The 22,685-nt window shown below is 35.2% G+C and overlaps 1 protein-coding gene across 4 annotated transcripts in view; it reads left to right on the top strand.

The window, feature by feature from the left end:
- Cfap299 (cilia and flagella associated protein 299) overlaps positions 1-22,685 on the top strand; it is a 635,152-nt gene that overhangs the window by 596,852 nt on the left and 15,615 nt on the right. For 2 of the 4 annotated variants that reach the window (XM_063246735.1, XM_063246734.1), the window contains one exon: positions 21,073-21,202. The exons of the other annotated variants lie outside the window; for them this stretch is intronic. In XM_063246735.1, the coding sequence (XP_063102805.1) occupies positions 21,073-21,202 (130 nt within the window). The remainder of the gene's footprint in view (positions 1-21,072; positions 21,203-22,685) is intronic. 4 annotated transcript variants of the gene reach the window in all.

The following is a 22,685-nucleotide window of genomic DNA, read 5'->3' as shown; positions in this document are numbered from 1 at the left end:
GCATATATAGCCATGTTCTTTCCTTTTTAAACCCTCAGAGACTCTCTTTGTCTATAATAAAGATAATATTGCTCGGTGTAGTTAAGCAAGGCATTCTGAGACCTGTTTATCTCTGCTCTCATTTCTTTCCCATTTCCTTTCACTTTCTACCCCACTGATAAGAAGCTGGTAGCTGCTCTATCCCGAGCTTTCTTCGTCCAGTTGCTCAACAGATCCTCAGGCGGTCTTACCTAGTGGGAAAAGTATTTTCCCATCCTGCTTCCACACATTTTTCACTGGATAAGTCCCCTACTCCTAATTGAAAAGTCACCTCTAGCATTAATCTCAGCAAGAAACTACTCTTTGTACTGAATTCTAGTAACACTTGTATTGTTTTGTTTATCTGTTTTCTCTCATCAGGCAGTGAATTCATTAGGTAAGGACTATATCTTAACCCTAACATTTTTTTAATTTTATTTTAAAGAGAATAAAACAAAAGATGACAGAACAAAACACATCAGAACAGAACAATATAAGCAACACAGCACTTCGCAAAAATACAACTGGGTATTAACAGTAGCTACCATAATGTCTCTTTCTTTGAAACAGCTAAGCATACCTTCACACACAATAATATCAAACATAACAAAATAGTACAAAACCATTCAAGAGAATGAAAGTATTACAAGGCATTCAGAACAAAATAACAGAAAATGAACAATGGTTACTATATCTCATTTCCATAAAAAAATTTGTTTATACTATCACACATATTAAAATCCAATAAGACACAATATGATACAACCAATGGAAACAGAAGAACAAAAGCATGGTAGGACTTCAAAGCAAGTTGATATTAAATCATTAATGGCTGCCATAATGTCTTGCTTTCTTCAAAGTAGCTGTTCATATCATCACAGCTAATAAAATCAAACAAAACAGAATAAAACCATTCCAACTAATGAATGAAAACATTATAAGGCTTCAAAGCAATGTAGTGGGGAATCATGATTACCATAAAATGTTATGTACTCTTACCATTTCTTATACTAGGGAAACTATTCGGTATTTATACATGTGAGTTTGATTTATTTCGCTTATGAGTATAGTCACAATTTGCATCCATTTATTTATAAATATCTCAATGTGATCATTATTTATAGCTGAGTAGTACTCCATTGTATAAAAATAACACAACTTTTTTTTATCCATTTCTCAGTTGATGGACACTTATGTTGTTTCCAAGATCTGGCTATTACACATTGTGCTGCTATAAACATGGGTGCACATATATCACTGTGGTATGTTGTTTTCAGTTCTTCTGGGAATATGTCCAGAGGTAGAATAGTTGAATCAACTGGGATTCAATCCTAGCTTTTTGAGGAATCTCTGGACTGACCTCCACAGTGGTTGCGCCAGTCTACACTCCCATAAACAGTGCAGAAAAGTTCATTTTCCCCCACAGCCTCTCCAACATTTATTGTTGGTAGTTATCTTGAACCTGACTATTCTTTCTGGAGTGAGATGGAATCTCAGTGTGATTTTAATTTGCATTTCTCTAATGACTAATGATGCTGAACATTTTTTCTGTATTTATTTGCCATTTGTATTCTTCATCTGAGAACTGTGTATTCATCTCAGATGCCCAGTTTTTGGACTGGGTCTTTGAATTTCGGGGATCTGATTTTTTAAAATTCTTTGTATGCTCTAGACATAAGTCCTTTGTCTGAGGGACAGTTCACTAAGAATTTTTTTCACAATATGGGTTTTCTTTTCACTATTCTGGAGATTTCTTTTGACACGTAGAAACTCTTTAATAATACATGCTCCCAGTTATTGATTCTGGGAAGTATTTCCCATGCAATTTGATTCTTGTTCATGATTTTTCTAGACCAATGAGTTACGTTAGTGGTATTTTCATCGGGATTACATTGAATCTGTAAAACAGTTTTGGAAGAATGGCCATTTTCACAATATTTATTGTTCCTATCCATGAACAAGAAATGTCCTTCCATTTTCCGAGGTCCTCTTTGATTTCTTTATTCAGAGTATTGTAATTTTCCTTGAAAAGATCTTTTACTTCTTTCATTAGATTTAGTCCTAAGTATTTCATTATTTTGGATACTAGTGTGAAGGGTGTGGCTTCTCTTATTTCTCTCTCAGTGATTTTGTTGTTAGTGTACAGCAATGCTATTGATTTTTGAGTACTGACTTTGTATCCAGCTACATTGCCGAACTTATTTATTGTATCTAGGAGTCTTTCAATGGAGTTTTGGGAGTCTTCTATGTAGAGTATCATGTCACTTGCAAATAATGATAATTTAACTTCCTCTTTTCCTATTCTTACCCCTTTAATTTCTCTCTCTTGTCTAATTGTGCTGGCTAGTATTTCCAGTATTATGTTGAATAAGAGTGGTGATAATGGACATCCTTGTCTTGTGCCTAATTTTAAGGAAAAGGCTTTCAGTTTTTGGCAATTTAATATGATGCTGGCTGTTGGTTTCTTCTAGATGGCTTTTATCATATTGAGGTAAAGACCATCTATTCCAAAACTCTGTAAGATCTCAGCATAAATGAGTGTTGGACATTATCAGAAGCTTTTTCTGCATCTACAGAAATGATCATGTGATTCTTACTTTTGACTCTATTGATATGGTGGATTATATATTATGGATTTATTGATTTACATATGTTGAACCATCCCTGCATGCCTGAGATGAATCCCACTTGCTTGCGGTGTATAATCTTCTTGATGGTTTGCTGCATTCTATTTGACAATATTTTATTGAGGATTTTTGCACCTGTGTTCATTAGGGATATTGGCCTGTAGTTCTCTTTTTAGTTGGGTCTTTCTCAGGTTTTGATACTAGAGTAATACTGCTTCCAGGAAAGACTTAGGAGGAATTGCTTCCCTTTCATTTTCATTGAAGAGTTTGAGGAGCGTCAGCATTGTCTTCTTTGTATTTCTTGTAGAATTCCACAGTGAATCTGTCTGTGCCTGGGCTCTTCTTTGTTGGTAAGGACTTAATTATAATTGCAGTTTCATTAATGGAAATTGGGTTATTCAGCAGTTTTACATCTTCTTGACCTAGCTTTGGTCATATGTTTCTAGGAATCTGTTCATTTCTTCTGTGTTATCGACCATGTGAGAGTAGAGGTTTTGAAATACATGTTGATGATCTTCTGTACTTCCACAGGGTCTGTAGTAATTTCACTGTTTTCATTCCTTATTGCTTGAATTTGAATTTTTTCTTTCCCTTTATTAATAAAGGTTTCTAGGGGCTTATCAATTTTATTTATTCTGTCAAAGAACAAATAATTTGATTCATTGATTCTTTGGATTGTTTTTCTTAGTCCCTATTGTATTAATTTCTGCTCTGATCTTTATAATTTCCTTCCTTCTTTTGGCTTTGGGCTTGAATTGCTCTTCTTTATCTATATCTCTGAGGGTTAGCATCAGGTTGTTTATTTGTGTTTGTTCTTTTTCCTGATCAGTGCAATAAATTTTCCTCCAAGGACTGCTTTTATTGCATCCCACAGGTTCTGGCAAGTTGTATTTGTATTTTCATTTGCTTGTAGATATTGTTTAATTTATGAATTTCCTCTGTGACTCACTGATTACTCAAGAGTGTATTATTCAGTTTCCATGTGTGTGTTGGGGTTTTACAGTTTCCTTTATCATTAATTTCTAGTTTCATGGCACTATTCTCTGATAACGTGCATGGGATAGTTTCAATTGTTTTGTATTTACTTGTGTTCTGTGGGCTAATATATGGTCTGTTTTAGAGAATGTCCTGTGTACTGCTGAGAAGAATGTATACTCTGATGTTGTTGGATGGAACACTCTGTATATATCTATCAAGTCCATTTGTTCACAGGTGTGATTCAGTTCTGTTACTTTTTTGCTGATTTTCTGTCTGCTTGATCTCTCCATTGGTGTCAATGGTGCATTAAGGTCTCCTGTTATAATTGTGTTATTGCTTATTTGATTTTTTATTTCTGTTAATATTTGTTTTTTATAGCTGGGTGTTCTGAAATTTGGTACATATATATTTAAGATTGTTGTCTCTTCCTCTTAAAGTTTTCCCCTAACTAGTATATAATGACCTTCTTTATCTCTTTGAATCATTCTTGGTTTGAAGCTCACATTGTCTGCAAAAGAATAGCTACCCCCACTTTTTTCTGAGTTCCTGTTGCATGAAGTACTCTTTTCCCTCCTTTGATTTTCATGCTATGAGTTTCCTTTTGGGTTAAATGGGTTTTTAATAGATAACATATGTTTGTATGTTGTTTCTTGATCCACTCTGTCAATCTGTTTCTTTTAATCGGTAAATTGAGGCCATTTACATTAATGCTTATAACTGTTATATATTGATTTACTGTTAACATGTTATCTTTCTGCTGTTGTATCTTTACCTTTCCATTCTGTTTAATTGTCTGCCTTGCTTAGTGTTTTTTTTTTTCCTGTGTGTATTTGGAATGTCTTTCAGTATTCTTTGTAGGGTTGGTTTGGTGATCATGAAGTTCTTCAGCTGTTCTTTGTTGTGGAAGTATCTTATTTCTCCATCCAATTGGAAGGACAGTTTTTCAGGATACATCAGTCTGGGTTGAAAGTCATTTTCCTTTATGATCTGAAAAACTTCACTCCATGTTCTTCTTGACTTCATTGTTTGTGTTGAGAAGTCTGCTGTGATTTTAACAGCTTTTCTCTTATAGGTGATCTGTCTCTTCTCTCTAGCAAATTTTAATATTCTGTTCTTATGTTGGGTTTCTAGGATGGTGATTTTTATATATCTGAGTATAGTTTTATTTTGGTTACAGCGATTTTGAGTTCTATGTGCTTCACTAATCCATATGCCCATTTCCATTCTCATGTTTGTGAAAATTTTAGCTATAACTTCTGTAAATAGTCTTTTGAAATCATTTGTGTTGTCCCCTTCTCTTTCACTTATCCCTATCAATCTTACGTTGTTTTTCTTTGCATCATCTTATAGCTGTTGAATTGTTATCTCCTGATTCCTTGTTATTTTTAAAAGATCTTTTCTTTCTTGTTCACTAGCTGCAATCTTGTCTTCAAGGTCTGAAGTTCTATCTTCATTGAGGCAGTTTAGCCAACTTTTGATATCCTGTATACCTCTTTGAATCTGCTTCATGCATTCTGTTTTCTTCTTACACTGTTAATTCAGGAATTCCATCTTTTTGCATTGTTTCTCTAGTTTTTTAACTGTGTCTTCTTTAGATGTGTTCATCATTTCTTTCATTGCTTTTATCAGTTCTTCTTTTACCTGGGAGATTATGTTTGATTTGCGTTCTTTTATAGCATCCCAGACAGAGTTAATGCTTTATTTCAGGTGATATCATTTCAGGCATTTCATGTATGTAGCTTATATTTTCTTCTATGTACATGGCTTCTAGGCTGTCTTGGGATGGGTTGGAGGTTTGAGATTGCATTTTCATCTTTTGTCTTGTTATTTTCCTATATTTCCGTGCTTGAAGTGAGTTCCAAAGCTTCCCCTGGGTGTGTTGGAAATCACCTCCTGGGCCCTTGGCTCCCAGGACTGAATGGAGGTTGCTGAGCATGGCCCAGTCAGGCCTGAAATACCTCTCATACCACCTTCAGTGTTCCAGGAATCTGGGTTGGCTCCTAACCACTGGGGATGATGGTCCAAAGCTCTCCTCAAGCTAAAGCCGGTGTGCTGGAACTCACCTCATGTCACCTCAGCTCCCTGGATAGAAAGAAGGTCCAAGGCATGGTCCAGTCAGGCTGTGAAACCTCCTGAGCCTAGTCCAGTGTTTCTGGAAGCTGGGCAGGCACCTAACGGCTGAGAACGATGATCTTAAACTCTTTGTGGGCCAGCACCAGTGCGCTGGAACTCTTAAACCTAACTCTTTCCCTGACATCTACTTTTGCTTAATATACAGTATAACCTTTCTTTTAATGCTATGTGGAAAAAAGAAAAGAATGAATGAGAGAATAAAAGAATGTGACTTCACGGGCATTTTTTTTTTTTGCTTCTACAAACTGGCCTCTAGGCAAGCTATTTTCCTTTTGGCCTGAAGGAAACATTGGAGAAAAAAAAGAACTTCCACAAATCTATTCCTCCAAAGAGCCTATTTACTTGAATTGTCCTTTATTAGAAATTTTAAGATGATCTAGGGGAGTGGAAAGAAAGAGAGGAAATCACATCAGGTCCAAATAGCACTTCTTTTAAACTAGACATCTGGAAAAGTTGCCATGAATGATGGTGCACATGTGAAGATGTTCTGGAGTAGATCAGCAGGTCTGTACCATACAGAGTACGTGACCTGTCACGTGAGCAGTAGACCAAACACTTGGACATGTACTTCTCCTGTAAGAACCTACTCATTCCATCTCCATTACATACCAAAAATCAGAACAAAGCTAGAGGGGGTCCAGAGCAAAAGTAACTGAACAAGAGGGCTTATTGCAATCATCAACATGGCTTGGCAAGGAAATCTATGTTGAATTTTAAGATCCCCACTCCAGACACACACACACACACACACACACACACACAAGCACACTCACATGCATGCACACCAAGTATACCTCAAAGGTTTGAAATTTTGCTCTAAAACATGATATATTAGGCCTAATTGTCCAACAGGATCACCTTATTCCCTCACTTAGATACAATAACCCTATCTTTGTGGCTACTGTTTCAACTTTGAAGGAATAATTGGCTCAAAAACTCACTCTGAAGTTTGTTCATTTTCTTTCCTTGTGGTTTGCTCTGAGAGCAGAATCTTTACTGATTCTAAAGGATGGCAGAATTTTTTATCCATCCTGTTATACCTATTATACTGTAGTAATTAACAAATTCCAGCAATGAAAAAAGTCATCTTAACATTCTGTAACTTCAAAAAAAACTAATACATATGTACATAAAACATAAGTGCATGTACACCAGACTCTATCCTTTACTTTTTGTAAACAGGAAATGAAAGTATAAAAGTGACACTTTCTTGCAGATGATACAGTACTAAGTCAATGAAAACTCATACTAGTAGCAGTTGTAATGATAACAGGAGAATAAAACTAAATCATTATTCTCAAGTAGAGTCTTGCTCTGAAGAAAAGAGTATTATATAGCCTTTTCAGGACAAATGGCCATAGAATCCAATTGCTATAGAATTAGCTAATAGAATTCTTGATTAACTGAGATTCTCACTCCATGCTTGGCAATCAGGAAGTAATGCAGAGTATTTCTAATACTTTTCAATTATAAAATCATGTGGATCTTTGTGTAACACACAAATATATCTCTGTAGCTCTTCTATGGGGAATTCTGGAAATGAATATTCTGTTATTTTCACTTACCCATTTCCCAATGCTTGGACTAGCAATAGTGCTACTAGATGACTAGAGTCCCAGGAAGGATGTCAACCTACAGTTAGGAAAATGGAAGCAGTTCTGAAATCATTCATCAGAACATCAGAACTCTAATTAAAGAGATCCTTGGTGATGATTAAAGAATCTGTCCACTGCATTCTATTATTCTTTATCTTCAAGGTCCTGAAATTAGTCATGTCTCTTATGTTATCCTTTTATCTACCTTTCAGTTTTTCCACAGTCATCCACTAATTTTCAGGACATTTTTCAGTTCAGAACATGCCTCACAGCAACAAAGTCTGACAAGTGTGTATTTTCAGTGTTAGCCAAGTGAAAACTTAGAGGATTGACCAACTGTCTGTGAAGTGTCCCTTCTATTTATCTGTCTTACTGTGACCGAAAGGCAGCACCCATAGCTTTCTTTGCTTCCTGAATAGTGACCCCACCACCGCAAAAGGAAGACAGGCCTATGTTTCTGCCATTAAGTCAGAGACATGTTCACATTTAATTCTCAGCCTCCAACCATTTACCTTCAACCTCCGCCCGCCTGCTGTGCAGTATCATGGTGGTTGACGCTGATGTATGTACATGTTCCAGTTCCTAACATAACTTTTATTATCTTCTCTACCTAAAATGATTGACCTTGCAGCATTCCATCAGAAATATCCTATTAGCAATACATTTTCACAAAATAAATATTCTTTTTTTTGTCTCCTACAGCCCCAGAATATCTGACATAAATTTCTATTATATGACATTTCACATTATATTGCAATCTTTGCCTAAATTTTGGACTGCTCATAGATTATGAGTTCCTCAAGGGTAACAGTTTTATTTCCTTTCAACATTGTGTATTAAAGAGCATTCCTGACATAGATACTCAAATTGTGTTGAATTAAACTAAAGAACTCTTTTGAGATTGTCCATCAACTTAAATGTGCGTAATGTTCACAATTATTTTTTAATGTACACGTGTAATTTGAAATATTCACAATTATTTCTCTAATATTTGCAGTGGGTTTTCCCATAGTCATCCCAACTGGCATGTGCATTTTTTAGACAGCTGACTGAAATTAGAGATACAACATAACCAGGAATATGAGCCAAATTAGCTAATATAAAAACACTAACCTTTAAATTTCATATTCTTACCAAGCAAAATAACTAAATATATGTTTTACATTAAATATGACATTTCAGAACACTTTTATCATAGAATATTTGACTGCTGTGGTATTATTTAAAAAATAGAAAAAAGAACAAGAATATTTGTTATTTTAGATTAAATTTCATGTTTCTCTACCACAATTATAATTCCATATAATACAATTTTTCCACAGCAATAAAATAAAATAAAAATTTTCAACCATTAAAAAAAAACAGCTTTAGCATTGTTTAAACATCATTATCATACTTTTGGCAGATCTGTAGCAAAAGTTTGGAAGTATTTTATACAAACATCAGATAAATCAACTCTAAATTGGCAATGTTTAATGGTTAATGTGTAGAGACCACACATTTCAGTTTTTTCTAGGATAGAAAAAAATTTTCCAAGCTTATAGTTTTCTACCTTGGCACAATCATTAAAACAAACATTTTTATTTCTCAAGTGGGTTCCCATTTGGGCATTTAAATTAAGACCATTCTGCTTATAAGCACACAGAAAAATATAGGTAACAATAATGTCTAAAATTTAATTTCTTCATATTTTATGTAAAATCTGACCTTTCCATTTTAAAAAACTGTATAAGTTTAAGGAGTACAAGAGTGATACATATCACAGTCAAGGTTTGTTTGTTTGATTGTTTAATGGGAGTCAAACACAGGACCTTGCACTTGCCAGGCAAGTGCTGTGCCCCTCACTGAACTACATACTCAGCCCTAGAGAAGGAAATTAGCTTATTTATTACTGCTAATAGTTTTTTCCCCTCACCACTTGCCTTCTTTCCTCTGTGTTTCCTCCCCTCCCTTCTCCTTTACTGTCTTCTACTCTTTTCATCTCTTTTCTTTTATTTTCTGAAATATTTAGGTTTATTTTATTTTATTTTATTTTGCTTGCTTGCTTTTTGTCATGAAAGGATGTTAACAATTTCCAGTCATTTTTCTATACCTATGGATGTAATCATAAGATTTTCAGCCTTAATTCTGTTTTCATGGTGTATCACTTTTATTGATTTTCATATACTGAGACAACTTTACATAATAAGTATAAATCCCACTTGACTGTGATGTGTAATTTCTTGCCTAAGCTGTTCAATTTACTATTTTCAAGTTAACTGTTTCAAGTTACTATTTTTTTAAGAACTTTCTTTTTCAGTCCTGGAACTTCCATTTACATATATTATTTCATTAATAGTGTTTGATACATTCTTAACTCTCTTTTTTCTCTTTAGTTCTCTGACTGGACAATTTTAAATAATCTGTCTTCCTTCTGATTTATTGTGTCAGCTATTGCAACTTTTTGATAAATTTTCCAGCTCAGTCATTGCAGTCTTTAGGTCCAGTATTTTATTTTTGGTTTTTTCTCTTTGATCTCTCATTTTTTTGTTGAATTTTTATTTACTTAATCATTTTTATTTCATTTAGCTGTAATTCTGTGTTCTCTTGTTCTCTGAGTTTCTTTAAAAGATTATTTTAAATTCTTTGTCAAAAAATGTGTGCATCATAATTTTTAAATCTCTCAGCTACTTTTCCCCCTGCTCTAATGGCATTGTTTCCTTGGTTGACTATGTTCTTTGCACTTTCTGGATTGAAAGGAGTACTAATATCAATCCCTGGTACCGATTTAAAAAAAGGAAAAAGACAAAAAAAAAAAAAAAGAAAGGAGTACTAATATCCAATTTTTAACTGTCCAGTTTCATGAAAAAAAAAAAATCACGAGTCATCCTGACTCTATGTTTTTAAGGGTCTTTTAGGTCTTGTCTTTGAATGTACCCAGCCCACTTTTCTTCTTTTCTGAAGAGAAGGAAATGTCCTGGAACTGCGTGCCATCTTTTGAGCCTGCTAATTCAAACCAAGAACTGAGAATCTCACATTCCCCATGGCAATAGCTTGAAATTTTCAAGGCAATTTGACTTTTCCCAATTTACAGAATTGAACCTGTACTGATAAGTATGTACTGCTTGTGAGAATTTGTCTTTACCTTCAGCAGAGACTTATATATATACCATTCTGTAGTGCATTAGAATGCTAAGACTTCAAATCATCAAGCTGCAGGACATTGTTGATGACATTTTCCACAAGTTTGTGAGAAGAATTCATGGCGAAGTTCACAAGACAGTAAAATCTGTATCCAGATTTGAATTCTGCCTTTTTTTTTCTTGTTTCTAGGTCCCCAGGAGACTATACCTACAGTTTTTAAGATGTGAACAGTGATATCCCCCCAAAAGTATGCAGAAACTTAATAAAGAAAAGGGGTGCTTTTATAATCATAGAACAGCAGCATTGTAAAGAGCCTTGGTATCACAATTCAACCTTTGCAGACAAGATAAAAATGAAAAGCATTTCATTAGGGTTTAGAATTCTTCAGACCCAGATAGATTTTCTAAACCAATTCTCCTAATTTTCTTTTAAAATAATTTACATTGACATTTCTCTATCATCTCTATAAGTGAAAATAGCATTTATGTAATCAATTGGATAATAAACAACAGTTGCATATATATGTAATTCGTATTTCCTTGCATTTTAGAGAATAGGAAAGAAAATATTTTTGGGTATGTTTTGATTGAAGGGTTTATGCGTGGTTCATTTGTTAAGGGCAACTGATCAGGTGCTATAAATTAGCTGGCTATGTGGGGAACTGAGGTGAACAGAAGCTGAGGATGTTGGGCACAGAAAATACGGGTTCAATTTTAATGTATTACGAGGAAAATATGACAGCTTATAAATGATTTGGGTTTGAAAATCTTCCATTTTTCTCTTTTCTGTCTATGTATTTCACTTGTTATCTTCCTCCCTCTTTTTCTTCCTTCCTCTTTTCTTTCTTCCTTTTTCCTTTGTTTAATTTGAATCACTTGTGTTTTCCCAACTTCAATAAAAAGTTTATTGTGACATGATAAGAGAAATTTGAAAAATTATTTGAGGTAAGTAAATAAACAATAAGAGTTTAAATTTTAACATACAGGGAGGTGGTTTTTAGCTGGTAAACAAGGGGAAACCATTCCATTAAGTTTAATATATGGAGACAGCAAATACTATTATTATAAATAGAAATGTAGTTCTTAATGATGATGATGGGGCGTTGCTCATGTTTCCATTTAACATCCTTTATTTTCTTAACTAAGTAAAAGCAAAGCCATATCTGAGAGGAAAGTTATGGAATAAGAAACACAAGCAATGTAATGAAGCTGGTAAAGAAACATGGGAAGAGAAATATAACAAATTACTCTCCAGTGTGTAGAGCCCAGCTAGAGTTCAGGTTTAGGAATTTAGAATTATACTGATGGTACATGTGTGTTATTTTCAGGAGGTTACGAGAAGACTTACGGATACAAAGAATGTAACTGTTTCAGTTGATCAACAATTCCTGCTTTTCAGTAAAATCAATAGAGAAGAAACTGAAGATACGGGGCAATTTTGTATGAATCAGCCATAAATAAAGCCACAAAGAAATGGTTGTACATTAGGACAATCAGGATAAGCCAACAAACCCAGACACAAATAAGGTCAAAAGAGCAGTGTACTTGAAATAACAAATAATTACTTTGCAAATTAAAATTAATCAAAGAAAAGCAGATAAAAACAGAATCTGTTTTTGATTCTACATTCCAAGTTTAAGTTTTATTAAACATATTTAGCCCACACTAGATGTATGAACTTGAGGACTTTAGTTACCCTCTCTCAACTTCAGTCCCTTCATCTACACAGTAATAATAAAATATATAATCGTCTCATTAAAACTAAATTAGTCTACATACATAAAGAAATAGCACAGTGCTGTTGCATATTAGGTTTAGAATACCCCACAAAGTTGCACTTCAGAGTTTGGAGTCTCAGTGGTTCGTGGATTTTTCCTTAGAATCTAATTAATAATTGTTTGTGGAAACCTCAACAGTTTCCCAGAAACCACAAATATTCTCCTGTTTTTTGGCAGGAGATTTGCAAGTAACCAAACTGGGAGCGCCATTCAGATCTCCTTGCAGCAGACCGGCTGCTGCCCTATAACCTCACTCTGGCAGATGCACCAGCACTCCAGCATTGTAACAGGTTGCTGTACCACTTGTAACGATCTCAAGTGTTCTTGGATTTCTTCTTCTTAAACCTTAAGATCCTTGAGGCGCCACCAAAACGTTCTGCACCTTTAAGGCTTTACACAGTGTTTTATTAAGTAATATTACATAACTGTAGAAGACATAGTGCATTTATTGTTTAAATATTGCATAACTGTAGAAGACATAGTGCATTTATATTTTAGTATATGTGTTGCCAAAGAGAGCACTTAAACTATAAAAATGGGCATTTTTCTGACCATATCTTACATTTATGCTTTTTCACAATTCATGAGTGTTCTAGGGACATAACTTCCATGAGTTTCAGAGATTCACTATAAATCTACATATACACAATTTTTATGGCTAAGTATTTGTACAGAAAAAATATGCATTTTCTTCTTACCACGGAGGGCATTCCATCTTAAGAAACACACACCGATTATTAATTTTTATATTTTTCTCATGTGTTATCCTAGTTTTCTTGTTTCCTTTAAAGGAATTGTTTTCATTTAGTCATCTTTTTTAACTTTCTATTAATTCTCTATAACCTAATTTTGCTACTACCACAATACTGCAACTGATTTACTACAATATCCATTCAAGTGCCAGTTTTAATGGATTCTGTTCCTATCTTCCTAGTTTATGAATTATTTGTCATTATATATGCATTTTTATATTTTGGTTTTTGGCTGTTTATTGGACTGATCGGCTGGTTGGTTGATATTTTTGCAGTACTGGGTATAGAACCTAGGGCTTAATACATGCTGCATGTCTTAGCTACTCTTCTCAGTACTGAGACAAAAATACCACACACCCAAAGAATAAAAGTAAAGTTTGTAGAAGTTCCGGTCTGTGGTCTGCTGGCTGTAAGGCAGGGTGGTATAGCAGAGGGCCATCTCAGGGGATAAACAGCCCATGACAAAACAACACAGAAGACAGCAGCAAAGCAGTAGTAACAGCCTTCTTCCCATCCCTTATATTTCATTTAGTTTATACATAATTTGAGCTGTGCCATCCATATCCAAAGTGGAGTTCTTTTAATTCCAGCATCACATCCTAGACTGCACCAACTTCAAAAAGTCCCATCTATAAGTGCATGAGGTTTTTAGGAGTCATGTAGATACAAGACACAATGTCCTATCCCTGGTCCCCAAAAGATACATGCACGTTCCCTTTTGCAAAAGGGATTTAGTCCATCTCTAAGAGTTGCCAAATCCCCCAGCACTGCTAAAAAGTCCAAGTCCAAAGTGTCTTCTGAGATTTAAGGCAAACTCTTAGCCCCTCGTACTAATGAAAAGAAAGTAAAAATACTTTCAATATACAATGACACAAGATAAATATTCCCCACACCAAAAGGAGTGAGAATGGGACCATAGCAAGTTCAAAATTCAGCAAAGCAAACAATAAGCCCCGTATGTCATGTTTATCATCTGAGGCAATCTGTGGTAAGATGTGAACTCTGAAGGGCTTGGGTGGATCTGCCCCTACAGCAGTGAGGATGGTTGCAGCTTTCATGGTTTCTCTCTTTGGCTGGCATTTCTCATTCCCTGCAGATTTCCTCAGAAGATCCACATTTTTGCCTTCTCCAAACTTCTAGGTCCTCCACTGCATCTTCATACTTAGAACTTCACACACTGCCCTCTCAGGAGCACATTATTGGGTCTCCCAGGCCTTTTCTGAAATCTGGGCGGAAGCCTTTTGGCTCTATAACTGTTTCATCCTTCATGCCCACATGGGGAAGTAGCCAGGTTTCCTTTTTGTTTGGCTGTAGGAGTTGAGAGCCTGGATTGCTGAGCATTGTGAACCCAATCCTGAGGAACAAATTCTTTAGACCACCATCATTCTGGAACATGGTGCTCTGCAGTTCTCAAAGCAAATTTCTTCATCGCTGCAATTTTGAGGCTGCAAAGGGTGGAATCGTACTGGTTCTTGTGATGTACTCAGGCCATATTTTCTGTTTTTCTGTTCCTTTTCTCCAACAGAATTCTCTTCTGTTCCATCTTTGCAGTTTATAACTTTACCAGAGCAAACTCAAAACATTTTAAGTCATTTTATTGGGCTCTTTGCTCTTGATTCTCAACATAGATCTTAGATAGAACATAGTTAATCTCCAAAAATGCAATTGCCTCAACAGTATACTGTCTTGCAATTTCTTCTGTAAGATTAATTTGATTTTCAGTCTGAGGGGAGAGAGAGCAAGGTCACATCAGGAGACAAGCCCAGTCTGGGCACCAGCACCATACACAGGTTGCACTGGACTGGGAATAGCTAGACTATAACCCCTTCTGGCTCATGGGCTGGCAAACAAGAAGTACCATCCCCCACCCCAAGCGATTGATTTATTCAGAGAAACACAGGCTGTGATGATAGCTATTGACATGAAATGCAATTGAATGCCTGTGATGCTTTGGTGTTAGGCCTGATATTGCAGGTCTCAGGCCAGTAGTCTGATCATAGGTTCAGAAGATAACAGTGTGGCATCTAGGAGGATCTCCTTCTGAGGGTTGTAGCCATTGTTGATTCCCTATGATCTTGTTTTGAAATTTTATATGATTCCCATTGTTTTGTTGGGTTGTGTTTTATTCTCTTTTGTTTTGTTTGATTATACTGAATCAGATGGCAGGAGCCACTATTTCAAAGATATAGCAAGCTATATTATGGTAGCAATTTTGGGTTTCCTATTGGCTTGGTTTGAAGTTTTTATTGCATTCATTATCTTGTTTTATTGTTTCTATTCTATTCTGTTGAAGTTATCTGCAGCTATTTTGAAGACATCACAAGGCATTATGATAACTATTGTTGATTTTCTAATGTTTTGAAGTCCTGTATCACCTATACTAGTTTGTTTTTGATTGGTTTTATTCTGTTTTATCTTCTTTAAAATAAAATTTTAAAAAATATTAATTTTTCTGCTGCTCTAAATCTCAGACCAACGCTAAGTCTCTGGACATAATAAAATTCAGACAAACTTTACACCAAAACACAAGGCCATGGTTTGGAGTCCAACAGCCAATATAGTCTTTTTTCTCAACAGAAACCTCCTGAGCCTGATCTTTACCAGAACCCTTTCTATTAGCATCTGAGTCTTCTGAGCTCTGGCTGGAATCTCTCATCTAGTACAATTTAAGGCATTGCAGGGCTACTCTTTAAGCCAACCTTTCCACACTCTTCCCACAAGTCATTGACAGAGGGTCCTGAATGGCTTCTTCAGGTATAGTCACAGCAATGACCCCATTCTCTGATACCAAATTCTGTCTTAATTACTTTTCTCATTTTGCTGAGACAAAATACCCAATACCCAAATATAAAGCAGGAAAGTTATCATAGCTCCCAGTCTGTAAAGCTTTAATTTAGAGTCAGCTGGTCCTCAGGCACGCATGGCAGACAGGTATTTCAGAGAAGAAACAGTCCATTGAAAAGGCATGCAGAAGGTAGCAAAAAGCAAAGTAGCAAAGTGTGATCAGCCTTCTTTCTTTCCTTTATATTCCATCCAGGCTATGTGACCTTTGTGCAGTGACACCGACACTCAGATTGGGGCATCCTTATTCCCAGAATCACACCCTTAGTCCCAGAATTACATCTGAGATCTAGCCAGCTCTGAAAACACCTATGAATGCATGAGGCTTTGGCTTCCGGGCAACAACTAGATATAAGCCATAACACTAAGCCAGCCCTGTATAAACAGCCAGCTCCTCTGTTTTCCTTCTTAAAGCATGCTTTCTTAATATAGTCTCCTTCCTTTAGTTTGTGTGAAAAAATAAGTCTTTTCTGGTCCTTGCTGATTTAAGAGTATGTCTGGTTTCAGATTATGCCTTCCTATTATCTTTTGCTGACCTTCATTCCTTCCTTGTAAAGTTAGTACTACCTATTTTCATCCCACTCTACACATTATTTGCCACTTCAGTCAGCTCTTTGAATTTAAGCTTTGTTTGTTTGTTTTTTTACGCTTTTTTTTTCTTTTTTCTTTTTATCAGTACTGGGGATCAAACTCACAACCACCTGCTTGCAAGACAGGTGTTTATGCTGCTGAGCTAAATCCCCAGCCCCGAATTTAAACTTTGTTGATACTTTCAGATATAATATTTTATCTTAGAGAACTCTAAACCTTCATAAATCCACTCATTACCAATTTATGAAATCAATATGTGTGCACCCTCTACCATGAGCTAGGAAGCACTGAAACAGAACAGCTCAGCACACAAACCAAGATCTTCGCTCTAATTTTCTTGGATATTTCATAGGGGTTTCAAGTTTAACATATTCTAAAGTTCAAAGTATCCTATTTCACGCATTCTGCAATCAATTCTTTCTCTTATTAATATGCTACTAAATGATTCAATTCACTTGGAAATCTAAACAGAAACTTTAGAGTAATCCTAGATTCCTCTTGTGTCCTCATTTCTCACATGACCATTGAGTCCTTTCATTCCACTGTTTACTGTTTTCCCAAATCAAGATCCCCTTGTTCACTCATATGTACTTTTAAGAGTTTTTTGAGCTACCATGAGATTTTCTTGCTATCAAAATAATTCTGCACATTGCTTGGAAATTTATCTCTGAAATAAAATTTTTACCAGACTATCTCGTTACATGCCTCCCTATTTCTTAGCTATAAGTCCATCTGTCATCCTATTTCATAAGTTGTTCACTATTGTCTGTTTGTCTGCCAGCGTCATCTTTTCTTTTCTTTTCTTTCTTTTTTTTTTTTTTATCAGTACCGGGGATCGAACTCACGACTGCCTGCTTGCAAGGCAGGTGCTTATGCCGCTGAGCTAAATGCCCAGCCCCAAGCATCATCTTTTCTAACATCCAGTGCCATCCATGATCCAATTAAACTGAACAACTCACATTTTCATGACAGTGTTGTAATGTTTCATGACACCTTTATCATACATTTATTCTCTTGTTCTCTGTACACCCAAAATAAGCCATGAAACATGCCAAATGCCTAAAATGATATAGATTTATATTATCTTGTTTCATATTTTATAAAAAACAAGTCAATTTTAATAATCTATCTGGAGAACAGTTATACTTTAGCTATAGTGACAAGAACAAAACTGAAACTTTTTAGTTTGTCTTTAAAAAATTAAAATTGTAACCAAAATTTATCAAATCAAAAATACATGAAAAATTACCCAGTAAAATTCAATAACTCCCTTTTATACTTCACCTTAACTTCATACATTTCACTTTATAATTTTTTTCTATTTTTCTCAATTCAGCAAGATATGAAAGTGGATCAGGAGATGGAGGAAGAGGGGAAGAAGGAGAAGGGAAGGAATTAAAGAATTAAGATATGTTATGTCCATCGGCCAATTTCCCAAAATGAATGTGATCATTAAGCACTGTAAACATGTACAGACAAACCATACTTACATATGTACATTCATAGTTACATAAATGGGAAAAAGAAAAAAAAACTTTAGAAAGCTTATTTTTAAAATGAAAATACCATTTCCCCATCTGCTGTAGCACTATTATTATTTAACAAATGAATAGTTAGAAACCTAGAAAGTCAACTAGGAAAACAAATTTTAGGAACTATATCTAACGTTCTCTTAGAATACATATAAAAGCTGGCTGAGGTGAGAAAAGAGCTTGGAAGTTTTAATGGATTCAAGCTAGAAGTGGAAACTGTCACTTCTGCCCATATTCCGTTGCTTAATTTCTTTACATAGCTGCACGGCGAGGATGTCTTGAGCTGTAGTCTAGTCATCTAGCCAAATAGAAGATAAAGATGTGTCCTGATGAACAGCTAGAGTTACCTGCAGAAGAGCTTTGGATGTGGGAAGCCAACAGGATGTGGGAAGAAAAAGAGTGTGTGTGCTGGTCAGGGCAGGCTCTGAGGTCTAATGTTAACATCAAGGGACATCATTTCTCTTTCTGTTCTGCATGTGTAAATGGGATATTGTATACCTATTTGATGGAGTTGGTGATACGATTAAATGAGATAAATCAGTAGTGTCTCATCAGTAGCCAGGATATGGTAAGTTGTTTCATAGCTGTGATCATTAGTTATCTTCATTTAGTACCTCAGTATTCACTGTTAATTGGTTTCAGGAGAAATGATGAGTACTGAAAATGAAGAATATCAAGAAAATTGTCTTGGTTGGAAAGTGAGTTGTGATGCAATCAACACCAACAAGTTCTAGCTTGTACCTTGTTTACCAAACAGTAGGTACGAAAATAAAAATGCTTGCATCAAAATACATGGACTGCCAAACTGGAACAATTCCCAAACCATCAAATATCAAGATATGATTGCACTAGCAATTTTAGCTATTAGAATTGGCACATGAAATTCATCCTCTTTCTCACCCCAATGGAGGAGAATAAAAGTTGTCAAATAACCTAAATTGCTTCTTCAAAAGTGCTGCATGTTACACAAACTAACTTTTTTAGGAGTATTTTTTTATGAAATCTACCAGGATTATCATGAAGTTTTTAATCTGAACATGCCAGGAATTGGTTATATTTTAAACTATGCCATCTTAAGCATAGATCTATTCAAGAATTATGCTCATATTATCCACATCTACACATCTGATAAATAATTATTTAGAGAGGCATATACACCAAACAAAAATCACACCGTGTACCCCATTCCAAGTTAGAGATCTCCTAGTGAAATGGAAGCAAAATCTTCTTTCTTGTGGATTAAACTGAATTTAAAAACCCAGGTGGATGCAAAGTCAAGTTCACTTCAAATACTTCCACTGCTGAATTGAATTTATCATCAGAACAGTAGGCATTTCCCCTGCCTTGACCTATTAGGGGCTGAACTTGCTGTGGTAAACATCACTTTGAAAACTAAAGGAACTAAAGGAGCATAAATGCATCCTTTACTCAGTTCACCAATCAGCTGTTCTTACTGCTCCTTCAAGGAGGACTGAGCCAATACAGTGTGATGGTTAATTGGGATGTGTCAGTTTGACACCTAGGAAACACCTAAAAGATTAGTGGAGCACAGTTCTAGTATGTCTGTGGATGGTTGACTTATCGGATACAAACTGAGGAGGAGTGACCAATCCCTGATGGGAATGGCATCAACCAGTATGCATATAGCTTGGACAATGTAAAAAGGGAAAGAAGAAAGAAGTCTGCTCTTTGCTGTTCAGAGGAGCTCTGGTCGTTATCATTTATTTTGGACGATGGACTGCAGTTCTTTCAGGCATCCAACAGATTCCAGTCTAGTAATGCAGATTTGCTAACTTCCTGACCCAAACTTGCACCAAACTTCAGTGAGCACCAGATCTTTGATCTTAGACTGGATCCTCCCACTTTCCAGCACTCCTTTAGGAGTAAGAAGTTTTTTTTTAATTTTTTCCTTACTCTGCCTCAGAAAGGGCAGACATTCTATATTTCAGCCATAAAATAACAGTAGGAAATGGAAGCAAACAGGTAGCATACATATTCCCCACCCTGGTGATACAAAATCTATACCATTAATCCTGAGTATTGAAAAATTTGATGGTAAACGTATGTTTTCAGAAAATACAATAAAAGTGGTAATGTTGATGCCTCAAGAATCAATATAACTCATAGTTTATTCAATGAAATTCTTTCAACTCAGAAGGAAGAGAATAATAGAGGGCAAAACAACACTGAAATAGGATCAGAGAAAACTGATTAAAAGTAAATACTACAGAAGTATATTGGTGCATAAACTATATATGAGGCATCTCTATGCTTGTCATTTTAAAGGCAAACATACTAGAACAATGTTAACAGGAATGGGATACATAAAAACATACGTACACTGAAGATTTATCCAATTTAAATGACAGTATTTATTTTTTATAAATATAGTTTATATTCAGTTTTGACAATAATAAAACAATGTTTGGAAAATGAAGTCTCCATAAAAGATTTTTAAAGAGATAAATGCTAGTGTGCAATGATTAATAACTGAAAGAATACATGATGCTCTGAAACACAAAGATCCACGTGAGCTAGTCATCACAGGATGTTGGTCTTGCTGGTTGACCTCTCTTCCTGTCCTTGCCTTGTCTGTGACAGCAGCTTCCTAGGGGTATTGCCTTATAGTGTGTATACATGAATAGTTCCCCAATTCACTGGAACATATATTGAAAAGGAGAGCCCCAAAGAAACAGATTAATTTGAAATTGTTTTGAATGTAAAGATGTGTCTTAACCTGCCTTCTCTTCCAATAAACAGTCATTTTGTACCCTGAAGACTTTGCAGTAGAACTAATAACCCTAAATTGCATCAATTTTCTTCTTCACTTCCTACGAATTTAATACTGGAATATGTCCTAGGTCTTCCAGTGTCCAAATCAGAAAATCATGGAAGATTATTACACAGATGTAGCTAACTGATGGGAGGATAAGCCAATCTAATTCCTTCTGCAAGAATTTAAATCTCAGATGTTTTCTATATGGTTACACATGCTGTTCCTATCCATTTATCTTGAGTCTAAACTTCCCCAAATATTTTCTAAAATATGTTTATTAACTTAATGCATTGCATCCCTTAATTCTTACTAAATGTTTACTTTTGCAGCTTTTACAACTGGGACAGTCAGATAGCTGTTTGTAATTCAAGTCCCAATTATCAGGTGATTGATGACAATCCACATGGCTTACTCTTCAAATATAAAAAAGACAGAAAAATTCTCAATGTGGATCCAAAGGTAATTCTGGTTCAAACTTATATATTTTCTCAAATTCTATTGTATTTCTACAATTATTCAAAAATTGAGTAGCTAGCACTTAAGATTTTTATACTACAAGTGAAAAACTTTTAAAACTTATAATGTGTCCTTTTTATTAACAAGAAAGACTATAAGCTTAATTAGCTTTTAGAACTTAATAAGAAAGGGTTTAGGGAGAATTTAAACACACTTTATAGGTGAAAACAATTTTCCATGTCCAGCAACAGAATGAGAGCTACCAGTGGGCATTTTATTGGTTCATCTTGATCCTGGAGATACCCAGTTGTATTTGCTCTTGGTAGGGAGGTGGCTTGTTGAGAGGAGAGAAACTCTAACCTCACATTTGTACTTGGAACATTAACATCTCTCTATATGTGGCTAAGACTGAAAAGAATATGGCCTTTAGTGTATGCCTAAATGTTCACTTAGAAAACACATTATCTTTAAATATTTTTAAAATATGCTCCACAGTATTTTGAATTAATTAAAAGAATACATATTTTTCTCTGACATGCTTCAAAAGACTGTTATTATGTCATGACCACTTATCATGATCTGATGTCCAGGGATAAAAGTTGAGACTTTGCTTAATGTTTGTGTGCTTGAATTGTTTAGGTGTATTTTTTTATTTTAAATTTGGAGAATATTTTATTCATACATAACAATATCAGTCTAAAACCCAAAGACAAGCAAAATATTCCTTGAGCACAATGAAAATAAAGAGTTGTGTAATATTTGTTGGCATTGGGAATAAGAATGAGCCAAAAGTAAAAAAGAAGCATTGAGTTTTTAAACTTTTTTTCTAACAGTAGTTTTAGACACAAAATAAAAATTTTCTTTCTTATACACTTTGTAATAGAGTTCCTGACACATTGATCTGCTCAGTAACAATGTGTCTAAAACTTAAATGAATGAAATTCTATAGCAATAAATGAATTATGTCTCCAATCTATCAACTGAAAGTATTAGAAAATCCAAATCAGTGATTTAAACAGAATCAGGGCTTTCTTCCCACATGTGCATCTGAGAGTGGCAGGTTCACGTCGGTTGATGGCTTTATAGTCATCTGAACAGGGTGATCCTCATCCCCACATCACATGTGGTGAGCTCAGGCGGGGACATGAAAGGTTATAAAAGACCTGCCATCACTGCCTTTTAAGAAAGTTTCCCAAAAGCTACCACACAATAGTTCTCACATTTCCCTTTGCAAGAATGGAACCACTTGGCCACATCTAACCATAGTAAAGATGGGCTAAGTATAACCTTTCTTCAGGTGAACTTGGCCAGCCACTCTGCTTTAGCTTTTTATGGAACAGGAAAAAGAGAAATTTACACAGACAACTTCTGGCACATGCTATCTCTTTCCAAAGGATACTGCTCTGTTTTGATCTTAGGGTTGTGAATGAAATGAGGTACTAGATTAGAAAATCTCTAGAACCATATTTATTATGAATCTATGACT

Source organism: Cavia porcellus, unplaced genomic scaffold (assembly GCF_034190915.1).
Source record: "Cavia porcellus strain 051 isolate PalLab524CR breed Dunkin Hartley unplaced genomic scaffold, mCavPor4.1 scaffold_4, whole genome shotgun sequence".
In the NCBI taxonomy this organism is placed as follows: Eukaryota; Metazoa; Chordata; class Mammalia; order Rodentia; family Caviidae; genus Cavia; species Cavia porcellus.
Note: the sequence above shows the minus strand (reverse complement) of the source record. Positions and strands in the feature narration are given on the sequence as shown.